The following is a 21981-nucleotide window of genomic DNA, read 5'->3' on the forward strand; positions in this document are numbered from 1 at the left end:
TCAGTGCTACAAAATAAGACCAAAATAAATGGTATCAGGTCTTTGGGCAAATGTCACAAAAAGAGCAGAATAGAATATTCATCCCTTGGGGAGGGACCATAATTTCGTTCCAGCAGCACAAAACCAGTTCACCATAAATACAAAGAAGAAAAAGAAAAAAAAGCAGGTACAAATAATTAACTATAGAATATCAGCATCTATATCTTATTTTTGCAGGAAGATTTAAAGCGCTGAATTAAATCTATTAATTATTTAAATTAAATGATCATTTTTGGAAACGTTTTTAAGTCAAAGTCCTTAACAAGTTTACTTTTATGGTAAGTATGAAGGTTGTCTTTTATGAAATGAATAGGTGCTTATTCATGGTATTTCTTTTTTTAAGCTTTGCGTTAAACTTTTATGACCTCAAAATGTTGATTGAAAAAAAAGTTTCAAAACCCAGTGCTTATAAATAATGAATGAGTAGTGCTGATTATCACTGCTTGGAGGGATCTTATCTTGTGGCTGAAGAGTACTCATACATATATAAAATTTGATCAACAAAACTTTACTGTTTGTTTGAAAGAAGTCATTTTCCTCAGTGAACTTGAACCAGCATTCTGTGAAGTCATATGCTTTCTCTTGCACCGCGACGGGCTCTGTTCCGCACACACAGCGCCCCCTGGTGTCCAAGGCTGCGCACCTTTTCGCCTCAGTACCAACACGGTACCTCAGATTGAGAACAACAAAAACATGTCCGAGAGGTTGAACCGTTACTAGCTACAGCCGACTGCTGTCACCGCAACAAGTCGTCACTTCGACGGACTGCTATATGATTCCCGTCGTGACAACGGCCGACAACCCAGAAAGATGGCACAGAAAGCACTGGGATCCATTGTTGGTCTTCTTTGCACCGGGACCTATCTTGTGCAGGTAAGCCTCCGTTCGAGCTCGCGGGGTCGGCGGATGCTTCAAGGCGAGGCCGCTGCTCGTGGGCTGGGTGAAGGCCGCTTTCTGTCGAGCCTTTTTGTCTCCTTCACAAAGGAAACTGGGCACGGCTCGCGACTGTATTGCTGGGGATGACGTCAGTTAGTAAAAGTTTTTCGATAAAATTTCGACAGTAAATTGTTTTGAGGGTTGGTGAAGCTGGGGGAGCTTGAGAGAAATATTTAATTTTGTCTATTTCTCAGTTTGGGTCGAGGTTGTAGAGATTAACATTAGCCGCTGCTAACTGATACCCGGCAAATGGACGTATTTATTCATAGTTGTTGATTTTAGCAGCACAGACGGGGCAGCCAGCCAGCCGCAGTTTGTGCCTGGCTTCCCTTACAGAGTCGCTATTTTAAATGTCGACCAAACAAACTGAAACGATTTGAACTTTTAAGCTTTTAAGCAATTTGCTGTGAATATATTTGTTTATAAATGCTTTTCGGCCTTGTTTTTGATAGCACAGTGCCATTATTTTATTACAGTTTACCATGAAAATGAAAGCGAAATTAGACGTAGCCTTACTGTCACAAACCAACCAGCCCATCCCCGAGTTTATTTTACATTTCTGGTGTTATCTGTATTATTTTGCTGTATTGCTTTTGTAAAGGTTTCTCTTATCATAATCTTATTTCTTCATGATAAACAGTTGTTGTCTTTATAGCCTCAGCTTTTCCTTATTTCTTATCTTAAATGCTTTGAATTGGTTAGACTTTGTAACGTAAAGGAAAATGATGTATGACGTATATTGTTATTACTTTACTATTACCACTATATCTGCTGCTCTGACAATGGCACTCAGAATAAAGGGGGTGCATTTAAGTGGCGTGTACTTTCGAATGTCTAAATATAGGTTACACGAAGGACAGAAAACTGGCACAGAAATGTGAGTGAGTCAGGTTAAACAGAAATCCTAGAAACAGGGCATTTGCTCAAGAGTTTGCTGTGCATTTTCTTGTTAACTTGTGCAATTGATTGTTGACTGAAGCCTTTGCTTTGTTTACCTTTGTGTATTTAAGGGGAAGGAGTTCTGTTTTGGGGTAAACAATGAGCAGTACCGCTGTGAGATGGGGTACTGCTGTGGTGAAACAGAATGCTGCACTTACTACTATGAACTCTGGTGTAAGTATAATTACTATTTTCTGATTATTCATTCATTTCATCATTTAATTCAGATACATAGCACCATGTGTGATATATAGATATATAGATAAATATATGTATGTATAATTCTTCAGACTCTGCTTAACTTTTGGAGTTGGCTTTACTTTCGCTGTTAAATGTATTTAGTTTTCATGTAGTGTTGAAATGAACCTACGTGAACTGAGAAGTAAAAGGGAAATAATCCTGTGACTGAAAAAAATGTCCTGGTTTATTTTAAGTGCAGAAAGACAATGTTTAATTGTTGTGGATGTTTTAGGTGTGCTTGATAGTGTAAATGTGGAGATGTTTAGAATCAGGCTGTGACTTTTGTCATACTGCAGCTTTGGTGCCTGTTCTTCTAGCAGGAACCTCACCTGAAAGGTCTCTTTTGGGTTCACTGAGGAAGACAAATAGCTAGTACCTACTCAGCTCGATACAACGCAACTCTGCTCGGTTTTGTTCGTTTTCCATTATGATTGAGTTTTCAGACTCTGGGACCACGGTGTTGGTTTATGAGTAGCCATTTGAAACCCAGCATTTTTGCTGTTTTGATTCATCGAGTCACACCATTTACTATCCAACTGACATGCAGGCTGTTGAAATCACATTTTTGGATCGATTCAGATTGCTCGGGACCCTGGCTAAAAAAGAGCCTCATACCAGTTACTACCACCTAGTGGAAAACCCTAAAGACTGAATAGAGTTGAGTTGACTAGTGAAAAAGAGTTATAAGTACTTATTTTAGGGTAGCTCCCTAAAAATATCTAGGCAAAGCTCAGCGCTAACTGGTTAAACTCAGAAAAGAGACTCTTGTCAACTCTGTTTTATCTTCTTAGACACCACCATCAGCAGTGATGAATTTTCCACCATGTATTTGAAGCTGTTGCAAAATTATTTCCTTCACCTCTGAAGTCCTACACTGCAGGAAAATAAACAAAAAAAAAAAACATTTAAAAAAACTCCAAAAGGCTTATAAGGGAGTTATTCCTGTGTGCCCCACATCCCCTCATTGGAGAAGTGGCTTTTGAGTTTGTCCCTTCTCACAGGGTTCTGGTTGGTATGGACCTTAATCATCATGCTGAGCTGCTGTTGTGCCTATCGACACCGGAGGGTTAAAATGCGTCTTCAGCAGGAGCAGCGCCAGCGGGAGATCAGCCTCATGGCCTACCAAGGAGCCTCCAGCTCCTTTATTTCACCTCCACCTCTCAATTTAAGTGAGTAGTTTTCCTCCTTGTGCTGAACATAGTCGTCTAGGTTTCTATGGTTTTGCAACCTGATGTTGTTTGTGAACCTCTAATTCATCCCTGAGCTGATATTTAGCTATTCTCAGAGTCATGAAAATCTCACAGCCTTCATATTTGCAGCTTCTCTGGGCACTGCTCAAAGCTCTGTATTCATAGGTGGTACATTGAACTCTGCTCTCTACCACAGATATGTCCATGGGGCAGCAGCACATCTTGGAATCTTTATCCCTAAAACATAATACTCCATGTTCTCCCCTCCTCCTAACAGATTAAGCAGCTGCCTTTTTCTCAAAGTCATGATCTTAGAATTGGAGAAGGTGATCATGGTAATCTTGTTATACAAAGCATGTATTACATAGTTATGGTCTGAAGCTGGCCGAGCCACAGCAGAGATGCCACTCTAATGTCAGCGATCACTGTACCTCAGCTTGAACATGATATGTCCATTGATATCACAAATAGGAGCTGGATAAGGTGTACACTTACCAGAAGCCCACTCCAAACATGCTTGACTTTATATCAAGAATGTGAACACAACTCTAACTGTGTGCATACTTAGACAGTGACTCACTTGCACAGGGACCCTGGCAACATGTAGTGTAGTTGCTTTTCACTTCAGATAAGTGTCGGCACAATAAGAAACTATTTCTGTGTAAATTCATAGATTTGTGGGATCCACATTTATATAAGTTGAAAGCCTTAAAAGGGAGTCAGAGTGTGCATCCCAGTGTGTGCTTTCAGGGTTGTTAGTTTAGACCCAAAAGTGACTGAGAGTGAACTTTTTTCCTGTCTAATCAACAGTTTGATAGATTTGGTTTTGTAGCGAGTGTTTCCTGACAAGTTTATGATTACCAGTTAGCAGATTAAAGTTGAAGTTAGTTGATTATAATGATGGTTCAAAGCTGAAGCTTCTGTATCTGCTCACTTTCAGGATTTTGGAATGACTGCAAGCTTCCTGACTATGAAGAGGTAGTTGGCCACCCTCCGACACCTCCTCCTCCTTACTCTGAAAACCCTCCTGAGTGTATCCCTGTAGTCGTTCCACAAGTGAACCAGCTGGACGCTTCTTCTGTGCCACAACCCCTCGCTGAGGCTGAGCCGAGGGTGGACTGTCAGGCCTCCGGTTCGTCATCAGACCAGGAGGCGGTGTCGCTCCCAATCCAAGTACAGTGTGCGGCAGAGGAGAATGTAGAGGCAGCAGAGGAGGACGAGGAGCTTGTGACTCGGCGTCGGCACGTAACCGGCGACTCAGGGATTGAGGTGTGCGTTTGCCAGCTTGACGTAGACGAAGGCTCAGGGCTTGAGGAGGAAAGCGAAGAGGAGCAGCGTATGTGTAAGGTCGCCGGGAGGGACTGCTGCTCCGCCCCCCAACAGCAAACCTTAAGACAGAAGGAGCACGCCTCAGAGCTGCCTAGCCAGACTAGCACCAGCAATGGAGACCACGTGGTGTGATCCACAGCGTAACCAACCAGCCAACTGGTGCAGCTTCCACAACCACAGGGAGACCGTCTTGTGTTTTAATTCTCTAAACTAACTAACTTAGACATGACATCTAGGTGATGATGATAATGATAAATAATCCGTAATAGCTCCAGATTAGGAAAAATTATTATAATGTGTGGACAATTTTTTTTCTTTGCTTTTCTAATTGGGGAGCAAGCAATCATGTGTTGTAGCCCCATTAGGTGTTTTTATTTAGTACTAACCATGAGAAAGTTATTGGGTGGTTAGAAGACAGCAGTTGATTGTGAACCAGAATTGACGTCATTGTGACTGTCCTTTAGCCCTGCTGTCATATTTCAGGCCTTGGTCAAAACATCTCCAACCATCCCTCCTGTCTGACATTTTATCTCCAGTGGAGGCGATTATTCAGGAGCGTATCAACGCAGTCAGCTGCATTCCTCTCGTATCTTCCCCCCCCCCCAAGCTACAACTAAGCAGAGGAAGCAGCAGCAAACATTTTGAAACTGTAGGATGAAGTCAACAACAGATTATCTTTCATTTTCCCCAAAGCTCTGTGTGTGCAAGACTGCGGCCTCTGCTGTGAAATCCAGGGCACAGCTGCGTAGTGATGTCACGTCTGAGGTCATGATCACCAGCATCTGGTGTGAAGACTTTGGGACTCGAGCGAGGAAGGCCGTACACTCACTGGTGGAAGAGCAAAGAGTTTAGTTCATTCTTAGGATGCTGAATGGCACACGAACCCCCCTTTTTAGATGACTTTCTCCTCACCCTTTGTGCAGTCTCCTCGGCCATGTCACCAACAGTCACCATGACATTTGGGATACTCAGCATTTCAGCGGTTTATGGATTGTGTGCATGTAATCTCACTCTGGTTGTAGATTGCATTAAATCCATAGTAGTGATGCCACCAAACTTATTACTTAATAAAAAAGCCTTGCGGTGGCTCTGTATTGCCGTGCTCAGTACGTCGTTTGGATGTTCATATAAAAGAATGCGGTTTTCATTTCGTAGCCAGCTGTGCTTCAGTAAATGCCACAGGTGTCACTTTTAATTGCAACAAAGCTCCAAACAGGGGCTGCTGGAGTGCGTCGTAGTAGTGGTTGTAGTGCTTGGGTGTTTCAGTGCAGTAGGGAAACATTGAGATGTGTGTCTGTGTGTATATCTTTCAAAGTGCTGTGTTGCCTGGTTGAAAAGACCTGAGGTGAGGTTACTATTAAAAGCACTGGTGTTTTGCATGAGGCATGGTTTATATGTGTTTATATATGAGCTCATTTGTATCCTGGGAGGAGATGTGGATCTCTTTTGGGTTTCTGTCAGAAAGAAATCATCAGCTAAATCAAACATGCGGAGCTACCCACCAGTGGCGACCCCCTTGTGAATAAGGGGACGGCCGAAAGTAGCGTTTTAGAATTTTCTAGTACTTGTGCTACTTGCTTTGCTTATTATTTTGTTGCAGTAATAATGACTGCACAAGTTTGAGCACCGATGTTGGGGGAAAGAAAGGGACTGAGGTTTAACATTAGCTGTCTGGATCGAATATTTTTGTGTTGTTTTGACCGTGTGAGCCATGTCGTGCTGATAGCTTGTTAGCTCAGGCTGCCTTGGCTCTCTATCTGGCCCCTGTAACTCTTGGCAGTGTGAGGGGATTTGCAGTGGTATTTTCCATTGGCAGCAGAGGGCCCGGTGCATTAGCAGGTTGAGATGGATGCAGGCTGTCCTCTGCAGTCAATTCGGTGTTGGTACAGCAGCCAAATCTATTGTGATTGACTACATGCTGCTTGCGCCGCACACCGTGCAGTTTGTGTTTAGAACATAGCCAGTCAAACCGGTTGTAGTCTTGTCTGTGCAAGATGAGCAGTAACTGATAAGTTAGCAAATATTTCATTGAGAGTTTATTTTGGAACAACGGTGAATAACTTTTTGTCTGCTCTGATAGCACGTGTCCAGAAGGACACAGTGTAGAGACTCAGGTCAGTCAGTCTGCTTCACACACGCACTCACCAAGTCCTGCTTCCATTTGGCCTTTATCACCAGTAAACGTCTCAGTGCAGTACTCTCTGTTCTAGATGATTTCACCAAGGGTAACAATAGTTCACATGCACTCTGTCTGTCTGATGTTGCTTCACAATCTTCACATGTGTTTTGATTTTTCCTTTAAATACCATAGAGTTAGAAGACATTTCCATCTGGCAAAGCGGGGAACAAAGGCTAGCCTTTCAAGCTTGCTGGTTATATTTATGCGGCTTTGAATGCTTCTTTATTTTCAGTGCTGAATGAACTCTGACAAGGACACATTTGAACTGAACATTGTTGGCCCTGTTAGCAGAACACAACACTTGAGTTCTGTGCACAAATATGTAATTTTAGGCAGCTCTGTGGCTCATGAATCAGTTTCGTTATTTCCCCCCAGCTAGCAGCAGCCTCTTCTGGTTGTGGCTGTGCATGCTAAAAAAAACCGAGAACAAGTGGGCCACTGCGTCAGGCGTTTGAGAGCAGAATGAAAATATGTGAATGCACAGCTGCCTGAAATTTCATATTCATTTAAACGGGCATCTTTAAACTTGCTGTGATGGCGTTATACAAGATTAGTTAGAGGTTCGCAGTCCGTGTGCTGTGCGGTCGAGCCGGTGCTTTAACATGAAGCCATACTAACACGACAGCGACCTTATCAGAGGAGCAGTCACACTGTGAGCATGGCTGCACACCCATTAGCATAAATGATAATAGACATTTTGTTTGCCAACACACCTCGAGCTGCCTTGGTGCATTTATACAGAGCAAATGTTTTGATTAAGGAGCTGCACAGTAAAATATAAATTATAACCTCTTTGTGCGTAAGCAGATGTGATACTGCCTTATTAAAGTAGACTAATAGTCAGGGGTTTTTTTCCCCTGTGGTAACATTTGTTTTTGAAGCATGGTTGCTGTAGCTAGAATATACATTTCTGAGAAAAGTGTGCTTGTGTCTTAGAAAAGGATGTGGTGGGTAAACATTAAAAAGCCACAAGATTTGAACTGTTCTGTACAGCGTTGTTACCGGAGGGGCGGTTGTAGTGACTTTAAAATCTGTGTGTAGTTAGCTGTGGCACTGATGGAGTATGTTCAGACCATGTAGTTTGTGCTCAGTCTGTTTTAGCTTTTTTTTCTCCTCTCTTTGAGGTGGCTGTTGGTTTATTTAGTGAAATATACTCAGTTGAAAGCATGAGAAGAGTAGAAAATGTCCTCGTTCTTGTTTTCTATGGCTTGTTTTCCATTTGAAGGACAAAAACTGACTCCAGAAGAGTTTTGTTTGTTGCTAAGGTGGCTCTTTTCTTATTTGTATACATATTTAGGGTAATAACAGAGCAGGGCAGGTGGGTGGTGGGAGGGTGGGGAATGAATAAGGGAATAGCGGTTTCTTCTGTGCAGGAGTGAACTGGAGGTTCATGGTTTTCCCCCATTGCCAAACAACTGCTATGCCTCCCTGGTTTTCACATGTTTACTGAGAGTAAGGGCTATATTGGTCAAGTCCACCCATTTCATTGAGCGATTCATCTGTTCTGCGTTGTTCTTTAAAAGCCACAGATGCTGAGATCCGCTACCTGAACGCGGTCAGAAGCGAGTCGCATGATCACCGTTTGGACTTGGCTGTCTTGTGATGTTGCAGTGGAGCTCGTATTTCTCTAATAGCTGATTGTATACGACCACATATGTTTGTTTTATAGACTTTAACTTTGCCTTCTTGTTTTGTCGACCTCAACAGAGATCCGTGATGCAGCGTAACCGACCGATCCCCACCCTCCCCACACACACTCCTCCGCCCCCCCAAAGCAGCGGCATGTTTTGCTCCATCGGCCATTTATGGGCTGCAACTCCACCAACCTCCACCAGGCTGCGTCTCGATAACAGAAAGTGTAGCCAACAATGTAGCTGCTCGTTTTATTCTCAGCTGCACTGCTCCTCAGATAGTCGACAGAGTAAACGTACCAAAGCCTTCGCCATTCTCACGCTTCACGGCTCATCACTGTTTCGTACTCTCAGGGTTACCTCTAGCGAGCAGCGCTGTAGTTTGAAATCGACACGTTTTTCACCCACGAGTCTCATAAAGCCAAAGCAACTGTTTCGCTTTTATTACTGTCTTGATATTTCTTGTCTGCATCACGTATCTCTGTGAAACATACTGATCTAGGCTATGCAAAAACATGAACTTACTGTTATATGCTGCGACCCCTCCGCCCCTGTTTTACAGTCTCTCTGTCGTTTTGTTTGTGGGCACCAGTACAAGCAATATAACTCTCAGTACTTGTGGCACTGCACTATACTGTAATCTACTTCGGTTGGTCTGTGTTTTATCTATTTGTTTAAGAAAAACTGTTTAAAAAGAAAGAAAAATACTTGTAATGCTACTACAGTGATGTGGGGAGTGTCTATTGAGGGGCTTGAGTTAAAATGCCATTCTAGTTTTTAAATATATATATATATATATATATATATATATATATATATATATATATACAATTTCCCCTCTTATTTTTTGGCTTTTTCTCTCTGCTTCCTTCAACCACTAACACTTCTGCTACAAACTTACGGATAAAACATGTTTAGTTGAGTATGCTGAAAGAGTTGATTATATTATTATTATTATTATTATTATTATTTGGTCTGTTTGACACTTTTCTGTCCCTCAACTTTTTATTCTCCATCTTCATGAAATTACAGGCTAAATATGTAAACATTGCCTTTAATCCCCAGTTAATACAGAACCACAGTTTTTTTTATCTATATCATACACATGAAAGACCTCAACATGGAACACAGTCAGCGTGGATCAGACCAGCCATTATTAGTAATACTTTGCTGAGCCCTCAACACTGTACTGAAAACATTTCAGTGTGATTGTGTCCATCAAACCTGTGAACTGTACTATTTTTTTTCTCAAACATAGATTATACCAGACAGATGGGAGGCACATGTCTTTGAGCTGTGTCATTTGTCTTTTCTGTTTTGTTTTGTTTTTTTGCCAAAATGGGAATCATCCACTTTTGAGAGGGAAGGCATCTATTTAAAAAAAAAGCAACTTGACTCTTTCTACATTGTTTTCCTAATAACTTAAAAAGAAAAGAAAAAAAGCCAAAATAAATAACATAGAAAAACAATAAGCACTGACTGACAGACAAAAAAATGCTTTGGTTTTGTAAGAAGTCTGCTGTGTACTCTTTGGGTCATCATTTGTATTTTATTTTTTTAATAAAACAAACATTGGCGCACTGCTGATCGACTTTGAGTTTGTCCTTGCAGAATCCCGTTTTCCTCGGGATCAATCAAACCTGAAAGGCTACAAAAGGTTCCCCGTCCCCTCTTGTACCCACATATTGATTTGGAGGATGATCACATGGTTGAGTTAATGCACCTCAGGCATTCAGTCTAAATTATTGATGGATGTCATTTAGCTGTTAGGGTAACGCACAGCCAGCCTCAAACACTGGGAAAACAGGGTTTAGCTGGCACACTTGTGACTCTTTAAAGTTAAAATAGTCAAACGAGTACCAACTGAAAGCTTTAACGATATATAAAGCTCATGTTCACACATGATTGCTGAAATTATTGTAATCATGATTAAAGTCTGTTCCCAACCACAGGGTTGGCACACTGAAAATGCAAAAGTTACGTATTTAATTCATACCAGAACCAGAGAACAGGCAAGTATTCAACACAGTTTATGCATATTTTAACCAAATCATTTGTATAAGGGTGGTGTGAGTGTGTGTATGCTCTTCCCGTCTGATCCTCTGGCTGTATTTGCTTAGTGTATTGAATGGTATGTTGAAGTCCTCATTTGCATGCCTGCTGTAGCATAAACTGTGCTGGTGTCTGTCCTGTCTGCCATTTTTCTTCAGTCATTTATTTCCATTTTGACACCTTCAAGATCATTTTAAATGTTTCACAAAGTTTCTAAATGCTGAATTCTCCAAAAGTTGATTCTGTTCATCTGGACGTAGCGTTTTCTGGGAGAAACGTTTCGTCACTCATCCAAGTGACTTCTTCAGTCTCAGCTGACTGCAGGTTTCCCCAAACTTATAAACAGTACATTTGCATAATGACTGAAACCAGCCCACTGAAGGAATAATGGGCTGTGAGGTCAGTTCCTTAATCATAATTATGCAAATTCTCATGACCATTGATCAACAACCACTGACCAAAACCCACTGATCAAAGACCACTGATCAATGGCCATGAGTACCATTCACAGAGAGTTGGGGAATGGCTGCAATCACAGCATTGTAAGATGGCGAAAGATGTACCCTTAGGCCCCCTCCTCGATTCAGAGATGGTCTTTCCCTTTTCACGTAAATGGCCTCCTTGACTCCGCGCTCAAACCAGCGTTCTTCCATGTCCAGGATGTATACATCCTCATCTTTGAAAGAGTGTCCACTAGCCTGTAGGTGTAAATAGACTGCAGAGTCCTGGCCTGGCCAGGGCCTGACGAGGTAGCTCTTCTGTGTTGTGCCATCCGCTTCGCCAGAGGTTGCTTGGTTTCCCCGATGTACCCCGATGTATAAATCCTGGCAATCCTCCTGGCACTTAACAGCATACACTATGTTACTCTGTTTGTGTAAATGCTGAATTGTATGTTCATGAATGAAACTGATTCATTGAAATGAATTCAGTTCACAAATTTGCAACCCAATTGACATCCCGCCATGTGCCAACGAACCCCAGTCACATTAAGGCATCAGACCTCCCCACTGATGTTATGATGTTCTATCATTTAGAACAGACTTTGAAATTATATATTAAATTATAGCTGAATCACTATGAACTAAAGTCAATACAGTTTCTATACCAGAGCTCAGAATTGGAAAGTAACCCTTACTGTAGCAACTTACCTTTCAAGTTTTTTGCATTGATCGGTGTCATGAGGAGGAATAAACTTAAACAGACATAAACTTTGACCCATCTCAGCGTCCTGGTCGTGTATAGCTCTATAGAGAAGGCAGATTGTAGCCAGTCACCTTTTTGGCAAAACTGATAACACGCTGCAGCCTTCCTTAGTCACTGGCGTTTGTAGTGCATCTTCTGCTGTGCATTCTTGATGAGGAAGCTGATTTTTAGCTCCTGCATTAAATTCTGGCAGATGGCGGTTCCCAGGAAGTGAAAAGATTTCACTGTCAACTGGGCAGCGATATAGAGAGATGAAGTCTGTAGGCGCTGGTAGTAATCCACAATCACCTCCACTGTTTTGACAGCACTAAGCTCCAGGTTGTTGTATTTACAACAGATCACCATATTAAGCCTTAAGGGGAACCAGTGCTGACAGACGGAGAGCCCATCATATGTCTGGCAGTTTCACATGCTTCTGCCTCCTGTCAGGCAGGAAGTCAGCGATGCAGCTGCAGGTACATTCAACTGGGACGGCTTGTCCTGCATGATGGTGTTGAAGTGGAAATAGTCCATGAAGTAACCTGGAAAAAGTTCCTGTAGAGTTCAGGTGCTGGAGAATAAAGTGCAGTGCCATGTTAACTGCATACTCGTGGAGATCATCTACCAGCATGCTGGCTTTATAGGCAAACTACAGGGGGTCTGAGATGGGGTCAGGGAGATATGACAGCAAAAGGCACTCTTTATAACTACAGAGGTCAGAACATTGGGTCTGTAGTCATTAAGGTTTATGATCCTTGATTTTTAGATACCTGGAGAATAATGGTGTGTAAAGAAACCCTCTTACAGTCAGAAATAAAATAGAAAAAAAAATTGTTTTTCTGTGCCCCAGCTACAGACATATGTAAATAGTACGGTAAAAGGATGGGCTCTTTTATAGTGCTTTTTTACTCGAGCACTCCAAGCACTTTATACAACTTGCCTCATTCACATAAGAACTTTTTCTAGACCTAAGAGCTTTCTATCTAACATTCACACTTGATGACACACTCCTGAGCCACCCCAAGCTTACCGCACCTGGTACTCCCAGGCAGTCTCCCATCAGTGTACAAACCAGGCCTAAATCTGGTTGGGGAGGTACAGCGAGTCATCTGCTAACACTGGAAAATTGTGCCACGTCCCAAAGTATCCTTGGGTATCCTGCTCTCTGATGCATCCATTGGAGTGTGAATGTTAGATAGAAAGCTCTTAGAAAGCACTATACAAGAACCACTTCATTTATCATTTAGCTTCTGAGATTGGGCGTGTTCAGGGTGGCATAGCCGTAAACAATGAAAATAGTAGGGCTCTACTCATAAATGTGTAAAAACCTTAAAATGCAGTGAGCCATCGTAACAGTGCTCACTACCCTCCATGACATTAAATACATCAAACACTTCAAGACACAGAAGCAAGATAAAAACTGCTAAATTTATTGTAAATCCTAAGTCACTGACTGCATACATGAGGCACAGTTTCATAAAAAACAATTTAAAAAACATAAATAAGGTAGTGTGGTGGATAAAGTGGTTACAGCAGCGGTCCTCAACCCCCGGGCCTCGGACCGGTACCGCTCTGTGAGTCGTTTGGTACCGGGCCGCGAGAGTTGAGGCTCAGGTGTGAAATGTATAGTTTTCAGGGTTTTTATCGGTTTTCAGCGTTATTTTGTTATCGTTTTTATTGTTAACTCGGTTGCCCTTGGTCTTTTCACGTGTGTTATGAATAAATCTTCTTTTTTTCGGTACCGGTACTAGTTTTATTTTGTTGTATTTATCCGCGACACCTTAAAGGCCGGTCCGTGAAAATATTGTCGGGCATAAACCAGTCCGTGGCGCAAAAAAGGTTGGGGACCGCTGGGTTACAGAAACAAATGAAGTTTCCAAAGACTGCACAATAAATAAAAAGCACCACCTAAGAGATATGATGACGTGTGGTGTAAATGAGAGTGTGGTGTCAGGAAGGGTGTGACGTGCTAAATAGAAACAGAGAAGTGGCTGAAAGAACCATCTTCTAATAAAATAAAACAAACATAAAATAGCAGTATTGAAAATAAAAAAAACATTTTTTTAAATGCACACACAGACTAGGGTAAAGGTATGAAATATAAATAAACATTTTGACAAAGCAACTGACTTAAATTGATAATTTCCCTGAAACACACCGATCGCTGCCATTGACACATGCTATGTGTAGATAGAACGGCTAAAAGCTCACACATGATGTTAACAAAGCAGATCACAGACTAACCCACACAAACGCCATGCATGCTAAAACAACAATAAGAATATAGAGCACATAATACAGCACAGTATAAACTGAGAGGCTTTTCTAATGCAAAGAAGCGGATCAGTGGCTTTTGCTAATTTGGTTAGCACCTTGTACTGCAGGTAGTTAATGGACTTGCAAGCAGGAACACATCAGCTTACTTAAGTCGATTTCTTAAAGCTGCAAAATCAACATCAGTGATGTGAAAACCAGTGAAAAAAATATCCTCCAAATCCAGCAAACAGTACCAAAACACACAAAAAAATAGCTGCTCATGAGAAGTCAGTGACAGTGCTGCACATCTGCTTTGTATCAGGTACAGAGGTGGAGATGGTAAGGCCGAGTTGGTGCGCGTCAACCGGGGGGGGAGGGACAAAGTGTGAATTGAGATCCTCCTATTGGTTCATGGCTACTGATGGCAAAGTTGGAGTATGGCTTTTTGTGTAGCAGGGAATACATCCACTCCACTTCCTGTCAAACTGAGTTGTCCTCGGGATTTTAACAAAACAAAACAAAAACAAACCAGTGCCGGCTGACAGCAGCGTCTCACTTTCAGTGCAGTTGTGTCCGCGGACCACGACAGCTTTTACAATCGCCGTCTGCTTTGTTGTTGTCCTCAGTAGAAGCGCTTGCGTCTGTTCTCGTTCCAGTGGCTGTACACCACCAGGCCGATAACGATGAGGAAGATGCACCCCAGCATGGAGAAGAGCACGGTGAAGAAAATGGCTATTCCGCTCATCCCCTCATCACTCTGACCCACTGAAAGAGAGCACAGCAGTGAGCGAAAAGCACACCCTCTGATGGAAACTCCACTAAGTGATGCGTGACTGTGTTATCTCACATCTGATGAGCTCCATGTTGTCGACACTGGGTATGGTTATCACGTCGTCTTCCTCCTCCTCTTCTTCCTTTTTGCTCCGCAGCACCGTCAGTTGGTAGAGTTTCATAGAAATTATATCATGGTTATCTATTAAGTAAGAATCAGCAAATGGAAATGTGAAAAAGTTAAACAGAAACCCAGAGATTAGAAGCTAATATGGAGTTCTAGGAATCTTCTTGCACTGTAATTCAGCTCAAGTGAAGCTGGTGTTGTGAATCGATGGTGAGATCATTATTTAACTGCTGACTTAAAAGTTAAAATCCCAGCTCGCAGCGCTAAATATTCACAGCCCTGAGGCCATAATTTAGAGTTTTAATATCTAAGTAGAGTGTCCTGTTACACAAGGCCAGATAACGACAATAAACAGCATCAAGTTTCTTTTTTCTTCATATTTTTACGTTTCCTAATCTCATTTTTACTACAGTTTTACAAAATATACTCTTGTCTGCATGATGGTGGCGTGAGAACTGACAGGTCTGCTACTTGGTGTTAGACTGTGATGATCAAATGTTTCCCTAATTCTTTGGAGAAGTGGATTTTCACATTTAAACAGCTTCTCCCTTTACAGTTCACCACAGCAGATCTGTCTCCATCTCTACCATCCTCTCCTCACACACCAACCCTCTGCATGTCGGCCTTCACTGCATCCGTTAACCTCCTCTGTGGTCTCTGTTTTTTTGTGTTTCCGTCTCTTTTTTGAATCCATTATTCTCAGAGTGTCATTGGTTCACTGAGTTTTTTCTGTCTGTCTCTCCCTATGTTTTTCCTTTATTTTGTACTAGCTTAAATAAAGGCTCAATGTCACTTCATTCCATTGTTTCTGCGTCTTGCAGTTGGCTCAACACCACACATGGCCTCTAAAGCACACAACAACAGTTTTAAAAGATAAAGATAAAGCTAAAACCAGCCATTGCATTACTCTGCACTTGTTTACCTGAGAGATCTCCAGTGATTGCTGAAGCGCCAAAATAATAGCCTTGTGGCAACCGCACGCCGGGTAGGTCCAGGCAGTCCCTCCATTCATGCTGCCCGTCGATATCTATCATCACCTGGGCGACACATTTCCATTAACTTCTAAGGTTCACCACTTAGAAACAACTTATATGATACAAGCTGATTTTTCCTGCACGCCAAAATGATTCAAAGGCTGTGTCTCTCACCGTGAGCCTGCGGCGGACGTATCGGATGAAGAGGAAGGTATCGTGCTTGAGGTTGCGCACCATGGCGTTGCAGCCACCCAGCTCTGTGGGCCGGCCATCCCGCTCGTGGTCGTAACTGATGGTGCCATTCCCCACCATTGCCAGGACGAAGGGGAAGATCCTCTTGTGGTCACAGGAGGAAAAGCAGAGAGGGAACAGGGCATTTTAACAAGAGTGAATCCACATCAGTATGACTACAGTGACAGCAGCAAGCTGGGAAAAAGAAAAAGGGCTAAAGGAGAAGAAGAAATAATAAAATGGAGAACAATTAGGACATGCAGGCTCACTTCCTATTATGTGATTGTTTTGTGTAATTTCATAACATTTTATTAAGTATGACTCAGCTGTAACCACAAACAAACCACGGGAGGGGAGAAAAAGGGTTAAATGAGAGTGGAGGCCGGATCATAGGGAGAGGGTCAGATGTTAAAAACACTGGTTACCTGTGTGCGAGGAGTGTATCTCTTCTTCTGCGCCTGTATCCAATTGTGTGCACAAAAGAAGAAAAATACAGCCCCTTTTACATAAACTGTTAATCCCACAGTGCACCCACACAGTAATCAGAACCACAGCAGCGTACCTCTATGTGTTTCTCCTCATTGGGGTATGTGTCCACAAAAACGCCCAAGCCGGTGAAGTTGTCCTTATTTCCAAAAACAGGCCCTGGAAAAGGATTTAAAGACAGTGCTGGTAACATATAAACACTAGTTCTTGTAGTTTATTTAGCACCATGGTTAGGTTTAAATTACATCCCAGGGCTCTAGACGAACTTTTTGACATGGGCGCACCGGTACGCCTAACTTTAAAAATTTAGGCGTACTGGCACAAGAGTTAGGCGCACTCAAATTTTTCAACCGCATCGCTTAACACCGCAGTTTTACATGTTCACTTTCTTTGGGGGGAAAATCCATACAGACAATATTCATTTCTAAATTATTAACAAACTTGTGCTTAAAGTGCTTTGTCAATATTTTAGAAAATGTTAAACTTAATCATCATCTTGGCCTCCTCTGACAACCTGTTTGCTGCTGTCTGCTGCTGAAAGGCAGTGGGGAGAGGGGACACTTGGGCAGTGTTTCCTGGATACACTATGCTTTTTCAGCATTCAAAGATTGATGGCACCGTGTCAGAGCACTGGCTATGAATTTCAGAAGGATCAGGCCTTAACTTAACAAAAAAGTTATCAATCGTTCTTTTCATCTTTTCTTATCACCCACAGCTACATCCACTTCTCTCAGGCCTAGGCTGCTCACTAGGGCTGGGTATCATCACTGATTTCTATAATCCATTCGATTCCGGTTTGAATGGATTCCTGATTTGATTCAATTTAGCCTCAGACAGTCAGAAATATTATAATTCTGATTATTTATCAGTACTGATACACATGAGACTTCATCAGAATTGTGAACATCACAGCAGATGCCTTTGTGTGAAAGTAACTGAGAATAAAACACAGAAAAACATGAAGGAGATTTTCCTGGTCTGGCTTTTTATAGCAGATAACCTTAAAAATATTCTGCAATATTCTGCAATTTTGCAGAATTTTAAGAAGTTTAAATTTCTTCAGTATTGAACAGCAGAAATTAGGCTTTCTTGTCCGAGGTCATTTAAGTGAAAAAAGAAAAAGACAGCGCTGTAAACAACGGTAGACTGGTGGGTAATAAGCGAATGAATAATGCAGAAAACAGATTTGAGACGGGAAACTGTTCCTGAAGTACACACAGAGAGAGCGAGCTGTGCATGAAGTGTGATTTTTATCGTGGTGGAAGTAAAACAGCAAAAGTCAGAGGGAATTCATGACGACATTGATCAAATGTGAAGCGTAGTTTGCTGCTTCTTTTGCTGCTGGCGAATTTTGGTTGGAGAGAGACAAAACCTGCAGCTCAGAATTAGCGCAAAAAAGACGTAAACACAGAGTGGACCCGACGCATCAGAATCGCTAAGCTCCGACAGCGTGTCCGTGTTCAGGCCGTCGGGTGAGAAAGCCGAGAAAGCCAAAGCTGATTCTGATGCGTCGTGTCCGCTCTGTGTTTATGTCTTTGTGTGGAATCCGTTAATGAATTGATATCGCTTTATTCAAGCTACTCACCTCTCTCTTCCACCTGCACTTTCAACTGGACCACGGCCAATCAGAGAGGTCCCGCCCCTGACTATCTCTGATTGATTAGTCCACGATAGGGGCATAATGTGTGTCCGTTGTTGACCACACGGAGAGTTGCAGAGATTTTTTTTTTGTTACCCGAACAGTTGGTCGCACAGGTGCGACCAAATATTTATTTTTAGTCGCACCACTGAAAAATTTGGTCGCATTTGCGACCAAATTGGTCGCACTCTAGAGCCCTGCATCCTGTAGTGCTTACCTTTCTGCATGCGTTCCTTCGTGTACCAAATGGCCAACCCGTCACCGTTCAGGTTCTTCTTTCCTTGCCCGTGAATTTTAAAGTGCACCTGCACCTCCCAGTCCTTCAGATGGCAGGGCTAAAATACAACAAGTCCAATAAGCTACAGAAGTATAAGTTAAAAGTCTTTGGTAGGCCTAGTCCTGTTCCACAGTCTGGTTTCCTTTTGAGTAAATAATGTTTCATTGCCTGCTACATTTGATATAGAGCTTTATTACGTGTAGGTGAGGTGACTGCATGGATAACACTTAAGGATGGGTTGAGATTAAGCTAAGAGGAAAGGAAAATAGAAGCAGACTTCATCATTTTAGTGAGTCTACTAAGATTGAGGTAGATGCATGAGGTTTTTAACCCAACCACAGTCACAAGCAGCAGACGGTGAGGATGTTTGTTTACCAGTGTGAGATAAAATCAGCAAGGTTACAGTAAAGATGATAGTGGACAAGCAGTCAAGCCTTTGTTGAAAGCAAAAGCCAGTGACTGAAGCTTCTTACTGTAATGAACCACATCTAACCAATTGTAAAACCAAATATTACCATCATATTGTGACTGAGCATAACAATGTCAAAAAGTTTTTTAAAGTCAAAACAGTTCCAGAACAAAACAACTTAAACTGAAAACGTAGTAAAGCCTCGCCCACTGAAGACAGGCTGTGGTTATCAGTGTACAGCAGCTCTTATCACAACCACACAGTCATAGCATGCATTTGTACAATAACTATAGGTCTAAACCTTCAATGTTTCTTGCAGCAACTACTGAAAGTGGAAGAAACATTTGTGCTTTACTATGGAGCAGGGGTGTGAAACATAAGGCCCATGGGTCAGAATTGGCCCAGCAATGACTCCAATCTGGCCCACTCTTTGGAAAATGTAAAGGAGGGCATACATTTAACTGTATTTTCGTAAATTTTACAGCTGATGAAAACTGCACCCAAAGTCTTTCATACTACACACGAGTAAGAGAAAAACAATTAAATAACAGAATAGACAACAGAAATGAATGTTTTTACAATGTCTTCACAATAAAATAATAATAGTAATACGTGAGAGCGATTGTTGAAATGACACTTCTTTTTCTTATAGCGAGATATAGGGATTTTTACTAGTCCGGCCCACTTAAGATCACAGTGCACTGTAGGTGGCCCCTGGTGTAAAATGAGTTTGACATTCCTGCTTTAGAGAAATCTAGCAAAACATTTTCATGACTGGGTACTTTTGGATGCTCCCTTACTTCACCACAAAGTATGGATCTGCATATTGGCATGACAGCATAACAATCATTGGCTCTCACACATCTCTCATTTCTAACCCTAGTATATCTTGCTTATTTACTGTAGTAATAATCAGGATTTACTGCAGGGCTGGGGTGTTAGCCTGTGTTGCTGTGGCTAAGTAAACCTTATAAACAGGAAACAGAGTGCACGAGTCTGTTTAACTTCATCAGGCAACACAGTGGAAATTACCCTGCAGGATTTCAAACTAACCCTCACCTCTCCATCTGCAGCTTGTGTCTCTGGCTCTTACTGTAAATGTAAATACAGAGGTAGCTCCTCTCTTTTTTATTTGAACCTGCTGTTACAAGTACAGCTGAAACGACACAATATATTGCCAAAGGTATTGGGTCGTCTGTCTTCACACACATACAAACTTGGGTGGCATCCCATTTTTAATCCATAGGGGTTTAATATGATTTTGGCCCAGCTGTTGCAGCTTTAACAGCCTTTACTCTTCTGTGAAGGTTTTCTACAAGGTTTAGGAGTGTTTATGGGAATTTCTGGTCATTCGTCCAGAAGCTCATTTGTGAGCTCAGACACTGATTTTTGCACTCTGCGCAGGCCAGTCAAGTTCATCCAGACCACACTCGTTCATCTTCATGGACCTCGCTTTATCCACTGGTGTGCAGTCACGTTCCCACAAAGCTGGGAGCATGATATAGTTCAAAATGGATTGGTATGATGAAGCATTAAGAGTTCCTTTCACTGGAAATAACTCCTGAAAAACAACCCCACACCATAATTGCCCCTCCACCAACTTTTATACCTGGCCCAATACAGTCCGACAATCACCGTTCTCCTGGAAACAGCCAAACCCAGACTCGGATTACCATCGGATTACCAGACAGAGAATCCATTCCAGAGAGCGTGTTTTACACCACTGCATCCGACACTTAGCATCGAGTTAGATGATGAAAAGTGATTGTAACTTAAAGCAGTTAAGTCAAGGAAATAACTCAGTCACCAGACTTGCTGCTCATGCAGTATACTGGGAGTATGCAAACTTGTACACAGTGCAGCCTTTACTCACAATGCGGCTCCATATCGCCCCCTGTCTGCTCTGCATGTCAGGTGTCAGGCGCACCGGCTCGGTGGTTACCATGGCATCGCCCATCAGCTCCCAGTGGGAGGAGCTTGAGGAGCCCACACCTGGTAAAACAATCAGCTCCCATTATAATGACAGCAAAACACAGCTCACTGAGCCTGAGATCAAAGTGCTTTGTCAGTGAGTGGGAGGGGGACACGCGCATGAAAGATAAGAAAGCACAAAATATATAGCGAGTATGTCACTATGACAATGCCACTAGACGAGTTGCGTGAGAAATAGAGTGATTTCATCTTAGAAAAGCGGCTAGTGCGTGCACGAGTTCATGAGTGAGTACATTATTCTGGAAATATCTGTCCTCGCCCCTCAGCCCGCGTCCCCCTCCTGTACCACAGGTACCTTGGTAAGGCTTGGAAAGGGAATGCTCCCGCTTCAGGAACTCCTCCATTTCGTGGTCATCGTCGGCAAAACACCGGCTTAGAGTAACAACCAGAAAAGCGATTGTCCAGCGAAATTTCAAAGGCATTTTCTTCCCTTTGCATGTAAAACCGAGCAGTAATTTGGAGCCACTGTAGAGACTGCTGCTGCTGGCGGCGGCCATCGTTGCTCTAAACCCAGCCCACTGAACCGTCACCTTCGCTCCCATTGGCCCGCTGGGTTGCATGGCTCGTGACCATTGCTCGGTTTAGCTGTCAATCAAAAGAAACGGTTTTGACACGCTATAGGACTATACAGTTGTTTTAAACAATTAACGGGATCGTATATTGTGGAAATATTATTCTAATCGTCACATTTATGCTTCAAATACTTCACTTCACAAGACTTCACAGCATTCGGGAGACTTTTATGCATTAAAGTGCTTACTTTGTGCATTATTTGACTGTAGAAATATATTTATTCATATTAGAAAAGGCTAAAGCTGGATGAATTAGACAGCTCAACAAACACTGGAATATAATCCAGTGACGCCCCTTGGCAAACAATAATATTCCAAACTTCACCCAACATTATTACTGACAGATCTACTCTTCGGACCTGTTTTGTGTGTATCTGCTTCTGGTTGTGTTGGCCTGTCTGATATCACGTTGCTTTTGTGTATTTTTATTTATTTATTTATTTTTTGCATGTGTCACTTGTTTACATGACTGATGGCACGCGCTCATGTGTGGCTCAGATGTGTTTCACACCCCTGTCCATATTCAAACC

At 42.2% G+C, this 21981-nt stretch overlaps 2 protein-coding genes across 3 annotated transcripts; one reads left to right on the forward strand and one right to left on the reverse strand.

The window, feature by feature from the left end:
- Positions 1–657: 657 nt before the first annotated feature.
- Positions 658–10068, forward strand: wbp1 (WW domain binding protein 1). Its single transcript, XM_085166997.1, has 4 exons — positions 658–912; positions 1986–2088; positions 3156–3323; positions 4285–10068. The coding sequence occupies exons 1-4, from the start codon at positions 850–852 to the stop codon at positions 4803–4805; spliced, it is 855 nt and encodes a 284-aa protein (XP_085023123.1). The 5' UTR covers positions 658–849; the 3' UTR covers positions 4806–10068.
- lman2la (lectin, mannose-binding 2-like a) lies at positions 9764–21543 on the reverse strand. 2 transcript variants are annotated; one of them, XM_085166995.1, is made up of 9 exons: positions 21175–21427; positions 20761–20879; positions 18419–18536; positions 16639–16721; positions 16502–16534; positions 16020–16181; positions 15794–15908; positions 14821–14946; positions 9764–14738 (listed from the first exon to the last, which is right to left on the reverse strand). In XM_085166995.1, exons 1-9 carry the CDS (start codon positions 21419–21421, stop codon positions 14596–14598), a joined length of 1146 nt encoding a protein of 381 aa, XP_085023121.1. In that variant the 5' UTR covers positions 21422–21427; the 3' UTR covers positions 9764–14595. The 2 variants fall into 2 exon arrangements, with proteins under 2 accessions (XP_085023121.1, XP_085023122.1); XM_085166996.1 differs by lacking the exon at positions 16502–16534 and having other exon boundaries at positions 21175–21543.
- Positions 21544–21981: the final 438 nt, after the last annotated feature.

The sequence above is a fragment of the Neolamprologus multifasciatus genome, chromosome 7, assembly GCF_963576455.1.
Source record: "Neolamprologus multifasciatus chromosome 7, fNeoMul1.2, whole genome shotgun sequence".
NCBI lineage: Eukaryota > Metazoa > Chordata > Actinopteri > Cichliformes > Cichlidae > Neolamprologus > Neolamprologus multifasciatus.

Coding starts and splice junctions, on each gene's coding strand:
- wbp1 (XM_085166997.1), top strand. CDS start 850: ATGGCACAGAAAGCACTGGGATCCATTGTTGGTCTTCTTTGCACCGGG. Junction 913..1,985: donor CCGGGACCTATCTTGTGCAG/GTAAGCCTCCGT, acceptor TGTGTATTTAAG/GGGAAGGAGTTCTGTTTTGG. Junction 3,324..4,284: donor ACCTCCACCTCTCAATTTAA/GTGAGTAGTTTT, acceptor GCTCACTTTCAG/GATTTTGGAATGACTGCAAG.
- lman2la (XM_085166995.1), bottom strand. CDS start 21,421: ATGGGAGCGAAGGTGACGGTTCAGTGGGCTGGGTTTAGAGCAACGATG. Junction 16,722..18,418: donor GAAGGAACGCATGCAGAAAG/GTAAGCACTACA, acceptor ATCCTTTTCCAG/GGCCTGTTTTTGGAAATAAG. Junction 14,947..15,793: donor AATCACTGGAGATCTCTCAG/GTAAACAAGTGC, acceptor CTTACTTAATAG/ATAACCATGATATAATTTCT.